The sequence below is a fragment of the Kwoniella bestiolae genome, chromosome 2 (assembly GCF_000512585.2).
Source record: "Kwoniella bestiolae CBS 10118 chromosome 2, complete sequence".
NCBI lineage: Eukaryota > Fungi > Basidiomycota > Tremellomycetes > Tremellales > Cryptococcaceae > Kwoniella > Kwoniella bestiolae.
The window spans coordinates 419,703-440,100 of NC_089242.1; the positions used below are offsets into that span (position 1 = coordinate 419,703).

Genomic DNA, 20,398 nt, shown 5'->3' on the forward strand with positions numbered 1-20,398 from the left:
TTATCAACTACCGTCACATCCCTTTGGGTAAAGCCAAACGCACACAAAAGACGTCGAGTCAAGATGTCATCCCTCCCCCGAATAGCCTCTCGAATCCGATCACCCATTCCCCTTAATCTCAACTCCACCGCAGCTCTCGCTCGACCCGCGATCTTAGCTAGGAAACCGATCCTCTCGCCTTCCGTTCCTACTTCCTCTGTAACGCCTTTGGGTAAGACTAGGGCGATATCGTCTGGATTCAGTTCGATATCGAAAAGATCGTTTAGCAGTTCAGTCAGAGTCGGAGAGGAGGAGAAAGCTAAAGAAGCATGGCCTGAGAGAGTTTTGCCGGTGTTGAAGGACAGTGATGTGAGGAGGTTGAAGAGGCAGAGGAACGTTGGGATGTGAGTTGGGTTCTGGTCTCTCCGTTAGCCCTTTTTTCATGTACCATCTTCACATACCATTTGGATCACTCCCAATAAAACACTGCGATCCGCATTATTTTCGCATGAATGCCCTTGTTCACTTCCATGTCATCTGACAATCGTCCTTAAAAACCTAATCGGAAGTATAGACAACTAACAGAATCTCATCGTAGTTCCGCCCACATCGACTCCGGTAAAACAACACTCACCGAGCGAATCCTCTACTATACCGGCAGAATCCGAGATATCCACGAAGTCAGAGGCCGAGATGCCGTAGGAGCCAAGATGGATTCCATGGAATTGGAACGAGAAAAGGGAATCACCATTCAATCTGCAGCAACATTCGCAGATTGGGTATCGCCGCCTCCTCCCACGGAGCTTGCTGAGGGAGCGACATTGTTTGGTACGGGGTCTGAAGAGGGGAAAGAGAAGTACTCGATCAATATTATTGATACTCCCGGACACGTAGATTTCACGATCGAGGTGGAGAGGGCTTTGAGAGTGCTCGATGGAGCGGTGTTAGTGCTTTGTGCGGTATCTGGTGTACAGTCTCAGACTATTACGGTCGATAGGCAGATGAGGAGGTATAATGTGCCGAGGTTGGCTTTTATCAATAAGATGGATCGGTGAGTGATCGACCCCATCTGGGTATACCGTTTTTATTCTTGTAATGGACACCTCGTCTACCTCTTGCTTGAATATCATGAAGCACTTTACTGAGTAATGGCTAACGATATGATGTTTTATTTCTGCAGAGCCGGCTCGAACCCCTTCCGAGTTATTCAGCAACTCAGAGGCAAATTGAAGATGAACGCTGCTGCTCTTCAAGTACCGATCGGAGCGGAAGGAGACTTCTCTGGTGTAGTCGATCTAGTCAGGATGAAGGCATTGTACAACGAAGGTGTGAAAGGGTGAGTCATCCATCCACATCCACCTGGCAAGCGTCATTCTAATGACTCGGCTGATATCCTGTTTCATTCTAGTAATCAAGTAGTCGAGACCGACGAAATACCCGAATCCGTCCGAGCACTCGCCGAAGAGAAACGAGCAGAGCTCATCGAACAACTCTCAGAAGCGGATGAAACCCTCTGTGATCTGTTCCTCGACGAGGCGCCAATTTCCGAGTTGGATATCGCTCAAGCGCTCAGACGAGCGACTGTCGCATTAAAATTCACACCTGTATTCATGGGTTCAGCCATCAAGAACACCGGTGTTCAAGCCTTATTAGATGGTGTATGTCAATACCTCCCCGACCCGAACGAAGTGCACAACCAGGCGCTCGATGCAGCCTTACCACCTCAGGCACCTCCCGTACCGCTTGTTCCTGCTGCTGAAGCCCCGCTGGTCGGATTGGCCTTCAAGTTGGAAGAAGGGCGATATGGCCAATTGACGTATATGAGAGTGTACCAGGGTGAACTGAAGAGAGGTGGGGTGATTTATAATGCGAGGACGGGGAAGAAGGTCAAGGTGCCTAGGTTAGTGAGGATGCATTCGGATGAAATGGAGGTGAGTAGCGATTCTATCGTACCATATGACAGGGGGAGAATGGCTCAGGGCTAATTGGATGGGATATTGTTAGGACGTCGAATCTATTGGAGCCGGAGAGATTTGCGCGATGTTCGGTGTGGAATGTTCTTCTGGTGATACGTTCAATGATGGTTCAACTACATTCTCGATGGTGAGTTGAGGAATGGTTCGTCGACAGTCAGGCCAACTCAGCTAACGAGATTTGTGGATATCATTAGACGTCCATGTTCGTCCCCGAGCCTGTTATCTCACTTTCCATCCGACCAGAAGGGAACGAGACTCCCAATTTCTCACGAGCGTTGAATCGATTCCAGAAAGAAGATCCTACGTTCAGAGTACATGTTGATTCAGAATCGCAAGAGGTGAGCTTGCCTTTGATCTCACCACTCATCCTCGATACACTGAACTGCTATATGTACAAGTAAAGATCATCCCATGCTGACTTCTCGTACGTGGTATAGACTATCATCTCAGGAATGGGAGAGCTTCACTTGGACATCTACGTCGAACGAATGAAGAGAGAATACAACGTCGCCTGCGTCACCGGTAAACCCCGTGTAGCGTTCCGAGAGACAATAACGGAAGAGAGTAAATTCAACTACACACATAAGAAACAGAGTGGTGGTTCAGGTCAATTCGGTAGAGTTATTGGTAAATTGGAGCCTATGGAGATGGACCCTGAGACGAATAAGGATACGGCATTTGAGAATAGGATTATTGGGGGGAATATCCCGAATCAGTTTATACCTGCTATTGAGAAGGTGAGTCTTGCGTTTGCATAAGGGTTGGTGGATGATGGAATGGGGAAGAAGGGTGCTAAGAGGGGGATGGGGATGGGGATATCACAAGTACTAGTACTCGGTGTGGGACATGTCGATGGAGTCGAGGGGTGGACGGATGTAGACCATGAATTGAACTTCGCTGACATCTATCTCATAAATAGGGATTCCAAGAAGCTCTCGACCGAGGTTTACTCACAGGTCACCCCATCTCAGGCTGTCGATTCGTATTGGAAGATGGATCGGCGCATACTGTCGATTCCAACGAACTAGCCTTCAGACTAGCAGCCATCGGAGCCTTCCGAGAAGCTTTCCAGAAATCGAAACCCGTCATCCTGGAGCCAGTCATGACTGTTGAGGTGGTCGCTCCGATCGAGTTCCAAGGAAATGTGATCGGTGCGCTGAATCAGCGTAAGGGTACGATCGTGGATACTGAAGTTAGGGATGACGAGTTTACGCTCACTGCTGAGGTGGCGCTGAATGATATGTTTGGGTATTCGAGTCAGTTGAGAGGGATGACGCAGGGTAAAGGTGAGTGATCGTTTCTTCCTTTTCTGCCTTCTCTGCGTCGATCTTTGACTCCCCTCCCTGACTTGGGTGCAGGATCAGGAAGTAAAAGAGTTGAAAGAGTTGCATGAATAGCTAATTTGGATGATTGGAATGATAGGTGAATTCTCAATGGAATACAAGAACCACCAACCTGTTATGCCGAATGTGCAGAGGGATATGATGGATGCATTCAGGAAGAAGCAGTTGAGCAAGTAATTGTAGGATACGAATCTAGAAGGCTTCATTGAGGAGGCGAGATGAGCTCCAAGGTATAGATCATGCTGAACGGTCAGATATAGGGTGTGCGTGGGTAGATCACAAGGCGTGAAGACATCTACAAGATTTCAATATCAACGAATATTACGGTTTTTCCCTTTTTTTTTCTTCTCATGTAATATCTCGCATAGTTACGGTTCCGTTTCACCTAGAATTAGCATAGACCATATATCGGATCATCCATTACATATTGATAATTCAACGATGACATCTCCCTACTCACATTTTGACGTTTTCAAATCTAAATCTGCAATTCCCACTTGCCAGGATGTGACTCCGCTGACCCTTCTTTTCTGAACATCCAAAATGACATTTGATCCCCTGTTCCCATCAAAATAGTGAACTGCATCCTTCCGACCCCTCTAAACCATCGCATAATCCATTCTAAACCAAAAACAAGCATTTCTAACGAGCCGGATCGACGCAACACGCAAAAAACTGACGAGACTGGGATTCGAACCCAGGCCCCGAAGGACTGCCGAGGATGATTAGCTTATAGGGGAAATCTTCTCCTTAAGACAGCATGTTAGACCGCTCCATCATCTCGCCATGTAGATCACGCCTTGCGGCGTTTATTTGATTTTTGGGATTCTTAGCTGCTATATATACAATATAAGCTCAAATAGGGTGCCTTATGATTTCTTGTCTTTAGATGGGTCCTTTGGGAGGAGTTGCGAGGGGTTGGGTGTGTTGGGTATAGGTTAGAGGGTCGAGAGAGGGTGGTTAAGGGGCTGGGAGCGGTCGGGAGGGTGAGGAATCGAGGAGGGTGATGAGGGGTCGTTGAGGTGATGATGGATGAATGAGGGGGTCAAGTTAGCTGAGGGGATCGAGAGGTTGAAGGATGTCGGAAGGGGATAGTCAAGGACAACGGTTGAGCGGTAAGGTCGGGGCGACGATGCGGGATAGATTGAGACTGATTGACGGGTGTTATGGACAGTGATATTGATATTGATATTGATATTGATATCGGATACAACCTGGGCTAGTGTGTGGGGGATAGCTGAAATCGACGAGCTGTCGATGTTGATGGTGATAGTCGAAGGGGCGAAGGACGGATGAAGGGATGTACCCACGAAGGTACGTGATTGGGCTCGGTGTGGTCGAGTGTACTCCCTCGGGGTGATAGCGATGACTTGATATTGGAGTCGAGAGGGCCGAGAGCTCGAGTGGAGTTGGGCGATGACGAAGGGGTGAATGGGAAGGTTGCATCACAGTCAAAGTGGAGGGAACCACATTGAGCTATGTGTGGTGCATCGGCCAATACGGGGGGGGGGGCATGGCAAGTGTCTCGGTCATTCCCTAGGTGTCAGCTGTCCCGACCAATGGGACTGGAACGAAGGTGAAGTTTTGGATACTATTTCATTTGATTACGGATACTCACTGTCAGGTATCCAACTTTTTTCATAGTTGTCTTCAATAACTCGGTTCGTGACTTGAGGAAACCCTTGGGGATTGTCATGATCGCAAAACACGGGACGTTCGAAATAGACCATATCTTGATAAAGTGAGTTTGTAGTGATCCATTAGAGTGTTTGTACGTGTTTTCTTTTGTTGTGATATTTTCCCGCCCGATCTGGCTGGTCTCTCACAGACGAGTCGGTCATCCGCCGGTACGGGATCATACGAAGCGGATGTGCGGACCACCACGAGCTGACCGTGACCTTTCCCAAACGAGACGTGTGCATTTTCTACACCTTGGAGCGAGGAGAGTGGACATGCGTGTGGAAATAGTGCCGATGACACCAGCGAGGATGAGGGGGAGGGGGGTCTGGACGGCGATCAACGGGGGAGTGGCGACGGTGGAGCGAGAGGATGGGAAATGCTTGAGGGGGATGGTGAGGATATGTGCTGTGATGGTGAAGATGGCGGGGGGGACGATTCAAAGACAAGAGGATAAACGAGAGATACAGTATACAGAGAGGATGAGGGAGATGAAGGGAGAATGTGGTAACAAGAGAGCAACATGAAGAGAGGGATGAGGGATGAGGGAATGGAAACGAGGAAGAACAAATTACAATTAAATTGAATAAGAGAGAACGAAGAAACAATAACGAAGAACGAAGAACGAAGAACGGAAAAAGAAGGATGAAAATGATTGAGGAAAAGCGAATACCCAGTGAAGGGGACCGAGGTATATACGAGAAAACTGTCCTTCGTATCTCCGTATCCATCGCATACTTCTGGGTGATCAAACGCTGTAGAAGGGCATAGCAGAAGCCCCAAATCCACATACGGCGGATGAAGACATGAGAAAAACAGGGTAGAGGTTGTGTTTGATACACACGAACACACACGGGATGGTGCGCCACAAAGCCGTTTTCGATGAATTCGAACGAGTTGTCTTCTCATGATATCCGCCTCCGTCGGACAGCCTTTCCATTGAAGAGGCTCTTTATGGATGATCATAATCCAAAAGCCGATCCTACGCGAGGTCTGTGCATACCTCAGGCTGTGGACGTCAAAATCCAACTGTACGCTTGTCCATCTCACTGCTCTGTTCCGCTCAGGATGCCACTGCCACCATAGTAACCATCATGAGTATTTTATGCAAAACATCACCTCAACCTCCACACGCGTTTTCCAAGTCCAACAGTGATTTCCCTTGCATCCAACTCAACGTTGATTGACCTTTCACTTCAACACATATCACATGCTATACAAAAATCGTCCGGAAAAAACTCGATGATATCCACCCTCCATGCTCCCTCCAACCCCACCGACCGAACTATAACGCCCATCCCAAACGATCCAAAGGGAAAAGGCAAAGCTGAGCCCGAGACTGAATCGCTAGTGGATGAAAGAGGAGATGAGTTGTTTTATAGGACGTTTAGGGATGAGGAGAGTGATTTGCCGGGGATGATGAGGCTTGTGGAGCAGGAGCTGTCTGAGCCGTAAGTGTTTTGTACTTCCATAAGAACGCTGGGGGGTTGGACGTAGGCTGATAGGATTGGATTTGTTTTATTGTTTTAGGTATAATGGTATGTTGTTGTGATTCTTGACATTGAGACCAGGGGGGAAAATAGACGTTGATACTTCTGATGGGTAGTGTATACGTTTAGGTATTTCTTGATTGATTGGTATGTATGTCTATCAGCTGTAGAAGTCAAAAGATGGTACACGTAGCTAATGAGAATGTCGTGCAGGCCACATCTCGCTTTTCTTGTATGTCGTTCCATACTACACCTTACCTTATCCCATAACCCCTTGCGTATCATCATCTTCTACATCAAGTTGATAAGCGGCTTAACTTGATCGACTTGCACATAGGTCTTCCCCTCACCACACTCGACAGACCCAATAGCAACTATAATATGTAAACAAGACTCCCACCGGGGAAAGACTAATAGAGGGTATATAGCTATGTTGAGTGTTGATAGAGCATGGAGAAGGAGGGGTATAGGTGGGTTTCATCTTCCACTTGACAGATCAATCTGGCTGCAGCGTGGACTGGAATGATCAAACTCTTTGAGACTGCGAGGGAAATGCTGATGTGTATCCATACTTTAGCGAGTAAATTGGTTGAATTGGCCATTGATGAGATGGCCCGAAGGGGTGCGCACGAGGTAGGTCATGCCACCTTTATTCGCAGAGCTGAAAGCTGATGTTATCTGATTCTCACCATGTACAGGTCGTGCTGGAAACGGAATACGACAATGCCCCTTCTTTATCGCTCTACGACAGATTAGGTTTCCTGAGAGAAAAAAGATTACACAGGTTCTATTCTAATCATAAAGATGCGTGAGTCTGTCAAACTGTCTTTATGGCCATTGTCGAATAGATTCATTGCGTGAAAGTATACATCATCAACGTTCTCCATCGTCTGCTATCCTTCCCTGAAACTTAATGGGAATGGACGCATTATCTCATTTATGCGTTCATGCTAACCTATATGTTACATGCTATAGCTTCCGCCTAATTCTCCCTCTCGAAACTCACCCACCTCCTCCACCAGAGACAGACGACGAAGCAGATCAAGCCCGATGGGCCGTAGGTGCTGGGTCGGAATTGGGCCCAATACCTGAAGAAGGAGAACCACCGAGGTATTTCACCGATGGGGATGTTGAGATGGGTGGGGGGACGCCGAAACCCCCGCCATTGAGGGAGATAAGCGATTGGGGAATGTATATTTGAGGTATGGGTGGGAAATACGGCCTGATGATTATCCCTTTTGAGAGGAGAGGATTAAAGGTGGCATGGTAGAAGAGACTGACAAGTCGTTGCTGTGAAGATGGGTGTGAGGGATGAAGGACCTTGATCAAGCTGCGGCTCGAACATGTCTTTCTACCCTGGAGGCTAGATCTTTGTATATGTCGAGCCATTGTAGGGAATATAGATAGCATAATCTCATAGCATTCATTGCATATCATCGTTCAAAGGTGGTACAACTACTACATCCGGGGCTACAGACATTCCATATTTCCTCCACTGGCTAGAAGCACTGGTGATAAGTAAATTACGAGTTGAGTTTCTCAGCTTCGGCTTTCAACTGTAATCAGACAAGACATATGTATCAGCGAAATAACCCATAACGAGTGAAATGATGATGAGACTAAGTAACTCTGGAGGTGGGAGCGGATCGGCGACTCACCTCTTCCCTGGACTTTGGCTTCTCCAAACCCTGTTGGATCTCATGGCTTGGGATATGGGGTCCCTTCGCGTTATAGGCATTGTACGATGCACTTTGTAGTCCGCCGTGCTCGGCTGGCTCGGAGTTGAGGTCTGCCGGGTTGTTCGACTTGGCAGGGTGAGGGAGGATGTTGAAGCCTACTCCACCGAGAGATAGAGGTCAGTGGCGAGGTCAAGATAGGATGATATTCAATATGAAAGGGTCGAGGTGATGAGATGGGGTCGTATAGTAGATTGGGCATAAGAGAAGGTAGATACGTGTAGCGTGGGAAGATGGTAGTAGGAGGAAGGGATAACTCACTTTGTTCTTGTTCTTTCTTGTTTCCAGTCATGTTGATCTGATTCATAGATGTCATGTTGAAGAGAGAGAGTTGAAAATGTTTGTTAGTGCTGTTTATATAGCTATTAGGTGATATTCCGACGATGGCGTGTTTGTTGTCACTCTCAGTGACATGTCCGAGGAATGAGCAGTGTGATTGATGCAAGGGTGATGTCGTCATACCCCTCCTTTGGATTGTATGTTTGCCACCGTGACTTGTTTATTCCCTCTGGTTAAGCTGGGGTACCTAGGCACGAGTCTGACGCGTGGAAGTGAGAGTGACCAAGTTACCCCGCACTCTCCTACAGAACAGACAAAGACACACATATACATGGTGTAGGACTTGATGTATACATGTTATGCGTATAGACGATCAAAATTACTTGACTTACATAGGGTAAAGGAGAAATCACCACCATGGACATACTATCAGACGAGATCGAGTCGGTGCTCTTCGTATCGAGGGAGGTGATGGGTGAGTATAGTTCACGTCTGCTGTCAAATGCAAATGCTAGTAGTGACGATGCTCAACAACGGAATCTGTGTGCCCTTGCTATACAGTCTACCAAGTTCCTCCTCGAACATCTTCATCAGGCTACAAAGCAGCAGATTGGAATGTCGAAGCATTCCTATGGAAAGGGAGATTGAGGGTATTGGAAATTGGTTCAAGGTGCGATATACGTCTTGAGGTGTGTGTTGTCCTGCTCTTGCTTTTTGTCCGTTCATACGGAAGGAAGGGTTCGATGCTGATTATAGGGGCGGGCGATGTAGGACTCAAGTACGGGTGAACTTTTCGCTCAGGTGAATTACGCCGCGCCTTGGTCTCAGGTCGAACCTGTTTTAGATAGTTCGAGGTACTTTGTGTTGAGGGTGGAAGGTGAGGGGGGGAAGAGGGCTTATATAGGGATGGGATTCCAGGAAAGAGGGGAGGCTTTTGATTTCCAGGTGAGTGATTATCATACAGTTCATCTGTAAAGCAAAGTACTCGAATCGACAATTTGGAAATTGGTACACATCGGTATTGCTCATACCGTACTAAAACATCCAATCCAGATTATACGAGCTAACCAATACCGATGATCTGTATACTACAGGTCGCCCTTCAATCAGTCGCCAAACGAACTTCCAACCCCTCCTCCACCTCCTCAACGAACCCTTCAGAACCTCCCAAGCCAGCTGCTCCACCTAAAGATTATTCCCTAAAAGAAGGCCAGACATTCAAAATCAACATCCCAGGACGGGAAAACAAGAAGACCACTCCACCGTCAACCTCGTCTGGCGGAGTGGGAGGACTGTTCAGCTTACCGCCACCCCCTCCACCAGGTAGGAAACGATAGATATACATATATATGATTTGACACGACGTGTGACATGTATGATAGATAGATATATGCATCAACTCTCATTGTACAGGACCAGGCTTGTGTCTTCCCCTCTTGGCAGCTGCTTCTCCGGGGGCATGTTGCCCTTGACTCCCTGATTCTGGCTCGGCCACTCGACAAGGCTCGGGAATTCGGTCCTGTTCGGTGAGAGGGGGGTTGAGGACGTAGCCTATTTTATGGTATTTCTCGTGGTTCAGGAAGAAAGATTTCCAGTGTGTAAGAGCCTGTGTGTGGGGACGTGAGCGACATTAGCAATATTTTTTTTGTTAAGTACAAGAGTCAGGTTGTTCCATGATAGAAGCGATGATGATATGTGAGGTTGATACGTACAGCTTGTTCATCATCGTTCAATCCCCTCGTATCGTGCGTTAAGTGAGTTTCGAAACATCCCGTAGTGAATGCCCTCGAAGCGTCTCTCCCTGCCCTACATATCATCAACATAATATTCATCAGCACTTCAACTGTATCATACAGCCCTAAAAAGCTCTACATCTGGATGGGGTTGGAGGTATCAAAGATGTAGTCACCACTCACATCATATTATAGCTCCCCCCCTTACCGTATATCCTCCTATTCGCACTAACGTCAAATACCACCCCATCCACAGCCAGATAAACAGGTCGGTCCTCCCTTAAACCATCATACATCAACAATTCTTGCGGAGTAAATGTCCTGAGTTGGATCTTGAATGGGTTTAGGGGGAATTCGTTCCAGTATCTTCGAAGGGGAGGTAGGAAGTAGGGGGAGAGGCCGAATGAGAAAGATTGAGTTAGGAAGAGGGATAGTAAGGGAAGGAACAGGAGGATGGGCAGGATATTTCGGATAGTCCAGTCTGATGACTGCTTGGCACTGGCACGTCTTTGCTGTTCTTGCTTTTTGAGTTGTTGGGCTTTGAGTTTCGATTCGTGTTCTAGTCGTCGGCGCTGAGAGGAGAGGATGGCTCGGTTGGATGGTTTGTCTGTTACGATGTTGCCGTATCTTCTTTGTGTTCTCAGCTTGGTACCTTGGGATGGGACAGGAGGAGAGAAGGATAAACCTACGCATCTTTCGTCTTATCGTATATCTCTTCTTTGGGAGCTTCACCGGGTCTTGAACGCTGACGGACTAATGGAATTCGAGCGATATGTCAGCGTCAGGTGTTGCTTCGACGTGGCATTCGAGGGTGACTCACTGCCAGGATAATACTCATCGGGATGGTTAGCATACACATCTGTATGCTCGCTGCTCATTCTGATATACCTGTAGTAGCGTAGAGCGTCAAGACAGTGTTGGATCCAACAATGTAACACGAAATGCAATTATCACTTTGGGAGATATGCGATGGATTGTCCAGGTGATTCATGGTATTACGTGGTTACCCTCCACTCTGTTACGGTATAAGTCAAATGAGTACGAAGATAGGCGAAATACGCGTAACATACGACCATGACCACCTCTCCTGTTATAAAGTAGAATCCATCTCATATGCATTCACATCTGCATCTCTACTCGTTGACTCTACACATCAATCACTCTGCCATCACAAGCATACACGGCACTCTCTACATCGTCATGCCATCTAGCAAGGAGCAAATCACATCCATCAAGCGATAATCCATCATCGAATCATATCACGAGACCAAAAGTCATTTCCGCATAGTACTAGTCCGCATCAAAAATCAAAAATCAAAATCAAGAATCAAAACCCTTCTCTTTCAATCTCCCATCTCCCATCTCTCTCTCAACCTACCGCATATCTCGTAACATACCCATCGATCCCAACCCATAATTCACAGTATCAACACCCACCATGGACATCGAAATCGACAACCTAACCGTCATCCTCCTCTTCCTCCTAGCGACTCTAGCGATATACCACCGATTCTTCTCCACCCCTCAACCGCTCGTTCACCCTTTATTGCTGGGTAAGCAAAGTGAAGTATCCCAAGTGAGGAAGAGTGGGGAAACTGGGGTATATAGATCATGGGCTACAGGACAGGGTGCACCGGTATGTCTTAGACTTCTTCCGCTTTCTATATATACATCCTCAAGTTCCTGACAATATTCTCGATGTTGTTGCTATTGCTGACGCTGACATTGGGATATTGTCTACTACTAGCTAACGGTAAGACCTGCCAGTTCAGTCAAGGTAGTCTCGGATGTAGTCAATGGACCTAAAATCACTGATCCGAAGAAAGAGAGGTTCATCCTCGATGTACCTGTAAGCATTGCCCATCTTTCGTTGTCCCACAAGGAACGCTGAACGAAGTTTAAAACAAATTTGCTACAGATCACAGACGAAGGTCTCTCAGAAATGATTCGCCTTATCCCCATCGGCTTATCTCTCCTCTTCCCCGACTCATCATCCGATGGGCCATCCTCAATTATCAGTCTGCTCCCACCCTCACCTTCCACTTCGCTCCCTCTCCTGCTCCTCTCAATAGCTTCGACAAGGGACAGACCGCTGGTTATCCTACCTTCACCCAAACTACTCAGCTCCTCTCTTAGGTCGAACGCCCATCCTAAAGCTGGCATCGTAGTTACCGATGTAGACTTGCTGGAAGATGTCATTGAAGAAATATACGAGAGTCAGAACTCGTGCGGTGTACTGGTGATTCGTGATCCTGCTAGGAAGAGCGACAAGGTGATTGGACAAGCTAAAGCTAAGGGGATCAACGTCAAGTACTGGGAAGATATTTGGGAGGTTGCTGAATCGCCTAAAGCTCAGAGTGAAAATTATGAAGCGCCAGAAAGTCATTATGTGGATGTGCATAGTTATTACTATTCTGAGGATGGTGGTGAAGTAGTAGTTAACAAGGTCACTCATATTGTGAGCTCACTCTTGCCCTGACCTTCTAGTAGGAAATTAAAAGCTTATGCCTTGAGGATAGAACGTCACTGCTGGGATTGCATCCCTCTTATCGCTCTTCCCTGCCGACAAACGACCTTCGGCAGCATTGCACGATACTGTTGCCAGCGCTGTTCCGCTAACTACTCCGCTGGGTATGACCATCGCTTTGGCGAGTGTATGGACTGGTGGGTCATTCATACCATAATAAAAAATCTCAGATCACATGGAATATGGGAGGTAGCTGATCCTGGAAGCGTAATTATGTCCAGGCGCAAGTTTCAGACTGATAGGAAATCATGAACCCACATGGAATCCTGAGGAAGTGGATCATGCGTCTGAGCTGGAAGTTCTGGCGGATAAGAAAGGAGGTTTACCGAAACCTACCATTTTGTTCATGTAAGTTTATATCAACGAATAACATCATCAATTATATCTTATGTCTTGCCAACGAAGATGGAATGCTCATCGATAGCGTTATGCCATAGCTCACCGAAACACCACCACGCCCTGCTCAATCGACTCCAATACACCTTCACTTCCCACCCTTTCGCTACTCTCGCTGCGAGACACAAGGGCCATTCGATCAGAGCTGGACATATCGATCGAGATAGTCTATGGGACAAGGTATTATGGTCAGGTATGAGGGAGAATGTCTTGGGTGGAATAGCAGGTCAAAGATTGAGGGGTGTCATTCTCGTTGGAGGTGGGTCGATTCGCTCAGCTCCCTAATCAGAACTAAGACTGATACGTATGAGCTGGTTCAACAGATGCTCCTCCACCTGACGCCCTCGGAGCCTCCCACTTATTATTATCCCTCCCTCTCACTCGACTACACCCATCCCCATATTCCACAGGTCCAGTATTCGTAACTCACTTCTACGACCTGCAATCACCAGGCGTAGGACACATCCTAAAAGAAGTGGATATGTGGGAATCGAAAACTCCTAGTGGTAAACCCGAGATCGTTCATTCTGGACCCCCCGCATCGAATGTGGAGGTTATTCTTAAGGGAGATGAGGTTGAGAAAGGTTTCAAGGAAGATGGGGACGAGCCTATTGATGGCAAGATTTGGATTAGGGGTCCGAGCGTTTTGGAGAGGGTTGATGGGGCGAGGGGGGATGAGAATGGGTGAGTTGACTGATCCAAGTGATTCCTCTCTCTCTTCCTTCCTTCTTTCTGTATTTTCTACCTTTGTATAGGACAGATGAGGTTTCTCGATAGAAGATTCGGACGACATGGCTGATTCCACTTATGATGTAGATGGGTGGATATCGGGGAATACGCAAAGGTGCAGACGAATGGGACGTTTATAGTGGATCATTCGGGGTTGAAGGTAGGTAAATCGGAGAAGTAAAGGAAGAGCACGTGAGAGAAACAGATATGATTGACGAGGCGAAGCATCATGCATTCTACATGTCGAAATGAAATGATCTTGCTTGGTTTTAGTATGGCATCATTGATGAAGCTCGCGAAATACGAACAAGATCCGCACTCCGTCTGGGACCACCCAGAGCCAGACGGTGATTTCAGTGTGTCTTTGCACAATCAGATCCGGATCCTTGTCATGATGATTGATGCTGAACTGCGACAAGACATCCTCACATGGCTAAACAGTCGCTGGATTCTGGGATGAACGCTGTTCCACCTCAAGTTCTGATGTACACAGAGACGGGAACACGCCACACCCACACACACAAACACAAGATCAGTGCACATTCCCAATCAAACACCGTTCAAATGACTTCTCGTCGTTCACTACTCTTGGCTGACTCAGCTCCACCTCAATATGCAGAACCCTAGTCCTGTTGATGTCCGATAACTTTGCATTTTCAGGGACCCCTCTTTCAGATTTCCCATAAGAAAGAAGATTTTCATTCTCACACAGATCAAGAACACTGACACATATATACCTGACCCGCTTGGGTGGTTTCCCCCCTGATTTGATTCTTCTTTGAATTCTATCTTACGCTTTCTATTCTCACTATCACTGCACTCTCCGTAGTAAGAAAAACCCGGTTTCGTCCTTCTTTTTTCATACGTTGCTTCATCAGTGAGTTCATTCCGCCCACATCAACTTCAGACCCTGTATGATCACTCACTATCCCCGTCTGTCTGTCATGTCTGACCTGAGTCCCTCAGTGAGATCACAAGCACAAGCGATCAATTTGCGTTCTCATCTGACATACAAATTGATTTCAACAGATGCAATGACGACCCATCGATCCCAGGAGCTGTTGACGATAGCCGACCGACCGTGGTCTCGATAATCGGACGTCTTGATCTAGATCTGGATCCCGAGTAAAGCGCGCTGTATTTGGCGCTCAATCCATCTGTGAGTCCACTCACATCCTCCCCTCACTACCGTTCCATCTGTGCATACCTCTTCATCCACCCAGTCCACCGTCGACTTCATCACTTCTCCTCTTCATGCCCACGACCAAAAAAATGAATCTTGACGAGACTGGGATTCGAACCCAGGCCCCGAAGGACTGCCGAGGATGTTTTTCGCTTGCAGAGAAATCTTCTCCTTAAGACAGCATGTTAGACCGCTCCATCATCTCGCCTTAAATCTCGCCATTCAGCGATTTTTTGAAATTTCGGAATTTTGTGATGTATATATAACTTACCTACTGTTTTAGTTGGTTTTAGCGAGACCGACCTTTCCAGAGGTATTTTCATGCATTTTTTGCCTTGGTCGACATCAAATCATGGAAGGAGAGACCTAGAGGTTGATCTCAGAAGGTCTTGAGGTGCTAGATTGATAGAAACTGTAGCGTGAATGGGACAATGAAGCTTTAAAAGAAATCGGTCGGTTTCCAATCTGGGTTGTTGCCACCAAACGAGTAAACCCATAACGTCACCACATCATTCATCTCGAATTATTTCAACTCTTCTGAAATCAACTTCCATTCACTATACCTCACATTTCTACTCAACATCAACAAAAAGCAGAAGACATACAATGTTACTAGCGAACTATGCTTCCGACTCGGACTCCGACGCAGGATCAGACGTCGAACCATCTGTCAAGCCCAGCAAAACGACGACGACTGTTCCTCCAACACGAACGGCGATACCCTCCAGTTCTACGAGTGCGGCGAAACCTGCCTTACCAAAGGCTAAGAAGCCCGTCAAGATTACTCTGGGCTTACCGAAGGCTGGCACGGACGACGCAGAAGATGTTGTCAAGAATGGAGGAGACGATAAGGATGAAGTGGATGAGGATGGGGAGAGGGAGAGCAAGAAACCTAAGATAGCAGGAGGCAAGGGAGGGTGAGTCGAATATCCTTTATTCATTTTGAATCTAACGTGCTGCATATGATCCCATACTTGTCGACTTGGGCCCTCCTGACCCGATGATACAGTAAGCTAATCAGCGGATGTGTAATGACAGATCATCATTACTGGGTATGCTTCCTCCTCCGAAACGTAAACTACCTACCTCAACTACATCAACCTCAAAAGCCTCAAGTCTGAAAGTGAATAAATCGATGGCCACTCCCTCTTCGTCTGCATCAGCCTCAACATCAAAAATCAATATACCTAAACCTGTTCTCAGCAGTACCAGGGCAATAGTAGCGGATGATGACGATGAGGATGACGAGAAAGATAAGCTGTTACCTCCCAGTCTTGCCAGAAAGGCTCAGAAGAAGAAAGAGGAAGAGCAGCTAGACCTATTTGGCTTATGTAAGTCTTTATTCACCTGCTTCTCTCCTCATCCAATCCGCTTTACTCGTCGTCTCGCCGAGCATCAATGTACTAACCACCCCTCTCCCCAAAGCTACCACCCCCGCCGCCGCCCACCCCTCCTCCTCAAGCAGCTCATCCACCCTCAAACCCACCCTCATATCTTCCGCCCCACTCGCACCAGACTACATCCCCCCCGCACCCACTCCTAACGATCCTTATCCGGGATACTACCAGCTCCCCTCAGGCGAATGGAGGGCCTACGATCCAGCATACTACGCCTCCTTCTTTGTTCCTCCTTCAGCAGAGGAGGAAGAAACGGAGGATGGACGAGTCGGTAAGCACTGGAACGAGTTTAAAGATGGGCAGTTCAAGGATGATATACTGGAGGTCAATGCTATCAATGGTGTGGAGGAGGCAAGGAGGGAGGAGGAGAGGGCGGGGCTGATGAAGAAGAGGAAGATTAATGAGAATGAGTTTGAGTATAAGGTGGGTCATACTTTTTTGTTCGGTCCTAGTCTACTGGTCTCTTTCTGTCGAGTCTATCGATCCATCAATCACGAAGCCCTGAAAGCTACAGTGTATTAGCATACTACTCGTAGCAGACTTCCTCACGATCATACACAAACACATTGCTAATCCCGCTCCACCACCTAGCCAATCGGCCAAGTCAAGGGTCTCGCCTCTCAACGACATCAACTCACCTCACTACTCAATACCGCCTACACTCAGAGGGAAGAGCTGGAAGATCGGATCGCGCAGAACAAGAAGAACATGCGTATGGCGGGGACAAAGTACGGTATGTCTTTCTACTTTGCATCCCAGCGTACCTTCATCCCTCACCCTCTTCATGCGTGCGAAGTATCCTCAGCATCTCAGCACCGGTGATGGTGTATCTCGCTAACTCTGTTTGAATTGCTCGATAGGTTTCTAAGTCTCTTTGTCGCACCATTCTTACTGTTGCCCAGATCCTTTGGTGCTGAGATCTTCACAAGTCTCAGAAGGAAGTAGGAATAAAGATGTCATTGAGCGGGAGATCAACATGAACTTCATGCGCACCTAGTACGAACCATTGTCGATGTTTAAGGCTATGAAGTATGTCCATTATGCAACCTGTATCACATCAATACCATGGGGAAAGACAGGGTCCTCGGCAGAGCAATTTATCCGTGCAGTGCGAGTTGAAAATTGAGCCAATGATGGTGTTCATTCGTTATGTTTCGCTACAACTGTCCAATATACAAAGTTTGATTTATGTTTATATAGATGTTTCTTCTCCTTCTATTCTATTTACAACCAATGGTACAATCAATCACTCTTTATCCGCCTCCTTCCTATCCAGCTCCCACCCCCCTCGTTCTCTCACAACACTCCAAACCTTCTTCCTAACTCTCGCCACGTCCGCCACGCGATCTCTAGCCTCCTCCAACCGTTCTTTATACTCATTACAGTCCGCCAGCAGCTCGCCAATCCTCTCCAGCGCATCATCCACCGCCCGACACTGATTCGTCATATCTAAATTATACTTGATGGTTTGAGGATGTAAGCTGTGTCCTGGGGGATAATGGAATCCCGGATGCGCAGTGTTGGGTACGGCTCGTAGGGTTATACCGTCCGGACATGTGAAGAGGCGCTGTAATGGTGTAGGAACAGGTTCGGGTTCACCAGAATTGGAACTGGGATTGGCATTGGAGTGTATGACTGATTCGGCGGGTGTAGCGCTGTATGTGAGTGTTGGTGGGGGTAAGACCGATGGCTGACCGTTGGCAGGAGTACCGATCAATTCTTGAGTTACCCTCCAGAGATTGTCGGTATCGGATATATGGGGTAATGGAGGGATATGGTTTGGGTCTCTTGCAGATGGTTGAGGTTGTTGGTCGGGTCTCGTACTTGAAATATCCTCATCGCCATTTCGGGGCGGTTCACCATTGGTTTGGGGTACCTCAGTTTTAGGAATGACAGGTACATCCGCCTGTAAAAGCCTTACTATATCCCGCATCCTACCCAGAGCTTGCATCAAAGGTTTCTCACCTTCTAATAATTCTCCGGCAGTTCTCTGTAGACCAGTTTCCATACTATCGTTACCCAGTGTGTGTCTCATAGATGGACTGGTGAGGATATCAAGGTACGTTTGCGGTAAAGCCAACATTGGTGCTAGTTTGGTGGTTGTCATAGGTGGGGATGGACTTCGGAGATGAGGTAAGACAAAGTCAGACTCGTTCCCTCTTTTCCTCTTCCGCGATTTCCTCTTCTGTTCAGCATCAACGATATTCTGAGGTGGTTGGGCGCCGACCTCGGTAGCTGCATCGGGTAATAGTTGTTGGAGACATAACTTCAATCGCTTTCGGACAAGTTTATCGGATTTAGAGTCTTCGTATTGAGGTGCCCAGGCGTACATCTTCCCTCGACGCATGAATTTGGCATGGGGGTTGAGCTTATTACCTGAGTTGCTGAGTATATTGCGGGGGGCATGTTCGATGGAATCGTCGGATGAGGCGGAAGAGGACGAGGAGGGTGAAACGGGTGCATCATAGTATGACAGCTTGTCCATAGAGGGGATAGATCTGATAAAAGAGTTGAATTAGCTTGGTCACCTTATCGACTATTATGTCAACGCACTCTAGCAGATTCTGGTTCACTGGTTTACTCCTCACTTGATGAGATCCGAAGTACCTCGGATGATGGTGGTGTGTAGATTGAGGTGGCATCTTGGATCTGTAAGAGACGCAAGTCAGCATTCTACCCAGCATCATTTCTCGTTTATAGTCTATCGAAAATGATGAGATGAAGAAGAGCCATCATACAGCAGTTGGAAAAAAACTTTATAGTCAGTCCCCGAAGGGTCCTACATATGCTTGTCATGGTTTTTGTGTATAATCCTTGGCGGGGTAGTATGGAAAATAAAGATGAGGACAGGAAGTAAGGGGAACACTCACAAGATTAAAGAGAGGTATCACCTCTCCAGAATGATCGTAACCAATGTTAGACCTACTACCGCGCAACGCAACCAAACTCCTTCAATCAGCTTCGTCTTCACGAATAACAACGAAGACACCAAGAGACAGAAGGTATGAGATAAAACATCATAAATTTGGGTATAGATAAGATTTAGTCGTCTGCCATCCCTTTTGACGGGGAAGTAACTCTCGAGTAGCGATTCTTTGTCGATAATCATTTGTATGGGAAGGTAGAGATGGGTTTGAGGAGAGGGTATTGGATACGAACAGGGGACTAAGAAAAGGAGAGACGAGATTGAATAAGTACTCACTGGGTAGCTCTGGATGAGCTTGATGATGTGCTATATTGACATGAATTGTGTATGTTGATAGATGGATAGAAGAAGAAGAGAAGAACCAAGAGGGGGATGGAAGACGGAAGACGGAAGATGGAAGATGGAAGATGGAAGATGAGGGGATGTTATGATACCATAGACTGGACCGATTGACGCTAAAGTGCACGCACGCGTCGGCGTTTGGTGCGGGAATAACTCAGTATGATACAGGAACAACAAAATGTGGCACCTTTTCAAGCGGTAATGATCGGGTAACCCATTCCCTTCCCTTCACATCAGGCAATTATGCTTGGCGCATTGATGGTTAAAACCAACGTGATCGAGAGTGGGGTGAATATCTCTTGCTGACATGTGTGGTATCCAATATCCAAGAAGATGAGCTATTCAGGAGACCAGAAAATGCATGAACAAGTCATGAACCACTACCAAACTACTACCAAATGATGATACACAATCACGCTCCCCTTTCTACCAGTGTTCATACTCCACACACCTGACCGTGTTCCTACTCTTCCTCGTCCTCGTTCTTCTAAGAAGAGAGAAAAATATAAAAAGAAGGGTAGGATTTGAGAGAATGGTCGGTTATGTTGGCTATGAAACCTAGGAGAGAAAGAGGGTGATAAGGATTGATTGATTTTTAGGACAACGGGGGGATGGAGGATTTCCACAAAGACTAACTTAACTAATTAAAGACGAAGCAAAAAGAAAGAAAGGAGGGGGGAGAAGA

At 47.1% G+C, this 20,398-nt stretch overlaps 8 protein-coding genes across 8 annotated transcripts; 5 read left to right on the plus strand and 3 right to left on the minus strand.

The window, feature by feature from the left end:
• Positions 1-63: 63 nt before the first annotated feature.
• On the plus strand, positions 64-3,475 carry I302_103300 (elongation factor G, mitochondrial; the record flags this gene model as incomplete). The annotated part of the gene is made up of 9 exons (XM_019188672.1): positions 64-383; positions 578-1,030; positions 1,160-1,315; positions 1,388-1,910; positions 1,984-2,082; positions 2,150-2,293; positions 2,393-2,692; positions 2,875-3,241; positions 3,378-3,475. The coding sequence occupies 9 exons, from the start codon at positions 64-66 to the stop codon at positions 3,473-3,475; spliced, it is 2,460 nt and encodes an 819-aa protein (XP_019048234.1).
• A 2,742-nt stretch (positions 3,476-6,217) lies between these two features.
• I302_103301 (uncharacterized protein) lies at positions 6,218-7,666 on the plus strand (the record flags this gene model as incomplete). Its single annotated transcript, XM_019188674.1, has 8 exons — positions 6,218-6,426; positions 6,506-6,513; positions 6,582-6,612; positions 6,679-6,697; positions 6,803-6,935; positions 7,043-7,098; positions 7,164-7,273; positions 7,441-7,666. The coding sequence occupies 8 exons, from the start codon at positions 6,218-6,220 to the stop codon at positions 7,664-7,666; spliced, it is 792 nt and encodes a 263-aa protein (XP_019048236.1).
• Positions 7,667-7,988: 322 nt separating this feature from the next.
• I302_103302 (uncharacterized protein) lies at positions 7,989-8,493 on the minus strand (the record flags this gene model as incomplete). The annotated part of the gene is made up of 3 exons (XM_019188675.1): positions 7,989-8,021; positions 8,124-8,299; positions 8,463-8,493. The coding sequence occupies 3 exons, from the start codon at positions 8,491-8,493 to the stop codon at positions 7,989-7,991; spliced, it is 240 nt and encodes a 79-aa protein (XP_019048237.1).
• Positions 8,494-8,897: 404 nt separating this feature from the next.
• On the plus strand, positions 8,898-9,817 carry I302_103303 (uncharacterized protein; the record flags this gene model as incomplete). The annotated part of the gene is made up of 4 exons (XM_019188676.1): positions 8,898-8,955; positions 9,042-9,169; positions 9,252-9,425; positions 9,575-9,817. The coding sequence occupies 4 exons, from the start codon at positions 8,898-8,900 to the stop codon at positions 9,815-9,817; spliced, it is 603 nt and encodes a 200-aa protein (XP_019048238.1).
• A 65-nt stretch (positions 9,818-9,882) lies between these two features.
• Positions 9,883-11,091, minus strand: I302_103304 (uncharacterized protein; the record flags this gene model as incomplete). The annotated part of the gene is made up of 5 exons (XM_019188677.1): positions 9,883-10,086; positions 10,193-10,286; positions 10,397-10,840; positions 10,903-10,966; positions 11,034-11,091. The coding sequence occupies 5 exons, from the start codon at positions 11,089-11,091 to the stop codon at positions 9,883-9,885; spliced, it is 864 nt and encodes a 287-aa protein (XP_019048239.1).
• Positions 11,092-11,651: 560 nt separating this feature from the next.
• On the plus strand, positions 11,652-14,046 carry I302_103305 (uncharacterized protein; the record flags this gene model as incomplete). Its single annotated transcript, XM_019188678.1, has 8 exons — positions 11,652-11,849; positions 11,961-12,062; positions 12,132-12,671; positions 12,733-12,877; positions 12,962-13,088; positions 13,178-13,395; positions 13,460-13,820; positions 13,953-14,046. 8 exons carry the CDS (start codon positions 11,652-11,654, stop codon positions 14,044-14,046), a joined length of 1,785 nt encoding a protein of 594 aa, XP_019048240.1.
• Positions 14,047-15,654: 1,608 nt separating this feature from the next.
• Positions 15,655-17,442, plus strand: I302_103306 (uncharacterized protein; the record flags this gene model as incomplete). Its single annotated transcript, XM_065869645.1, has 5 exons — positions 15,655-15,965; positions 16,087-16,379; positions 16,474-16,868; positions 17,037-17,178; positions 17,348-17,442. The coding sequence occupies 5 exons, from the start codon at positions 15,655-15,657 to the stop codon at positions 17,440-17,442; spliced, it is 1,236 nt and encodes a 411-aa protein (XP_065725717.1).
• A 249-nt stretch (positions 17,443-17,691) lies between these two features.
• Positions 17,692-19,087, minus strand: I302_103307 (uncharacterized protein; the record flags this gene model as incomplete). Its single annotated transcript, XM_019188680.1, has 2 exons — positions 17,692-18,943; positions 18,999-19,087. 2 exons carry the CDS (start codon positions 19,085-19,087, stop codon positions 17,692-17,694), a joined length of 1,341 nt encoding a protein of 446 aa, XP_019048242.1.
• Positions 19,088-20,398: the final 1,311 nt, after the last annotated feature.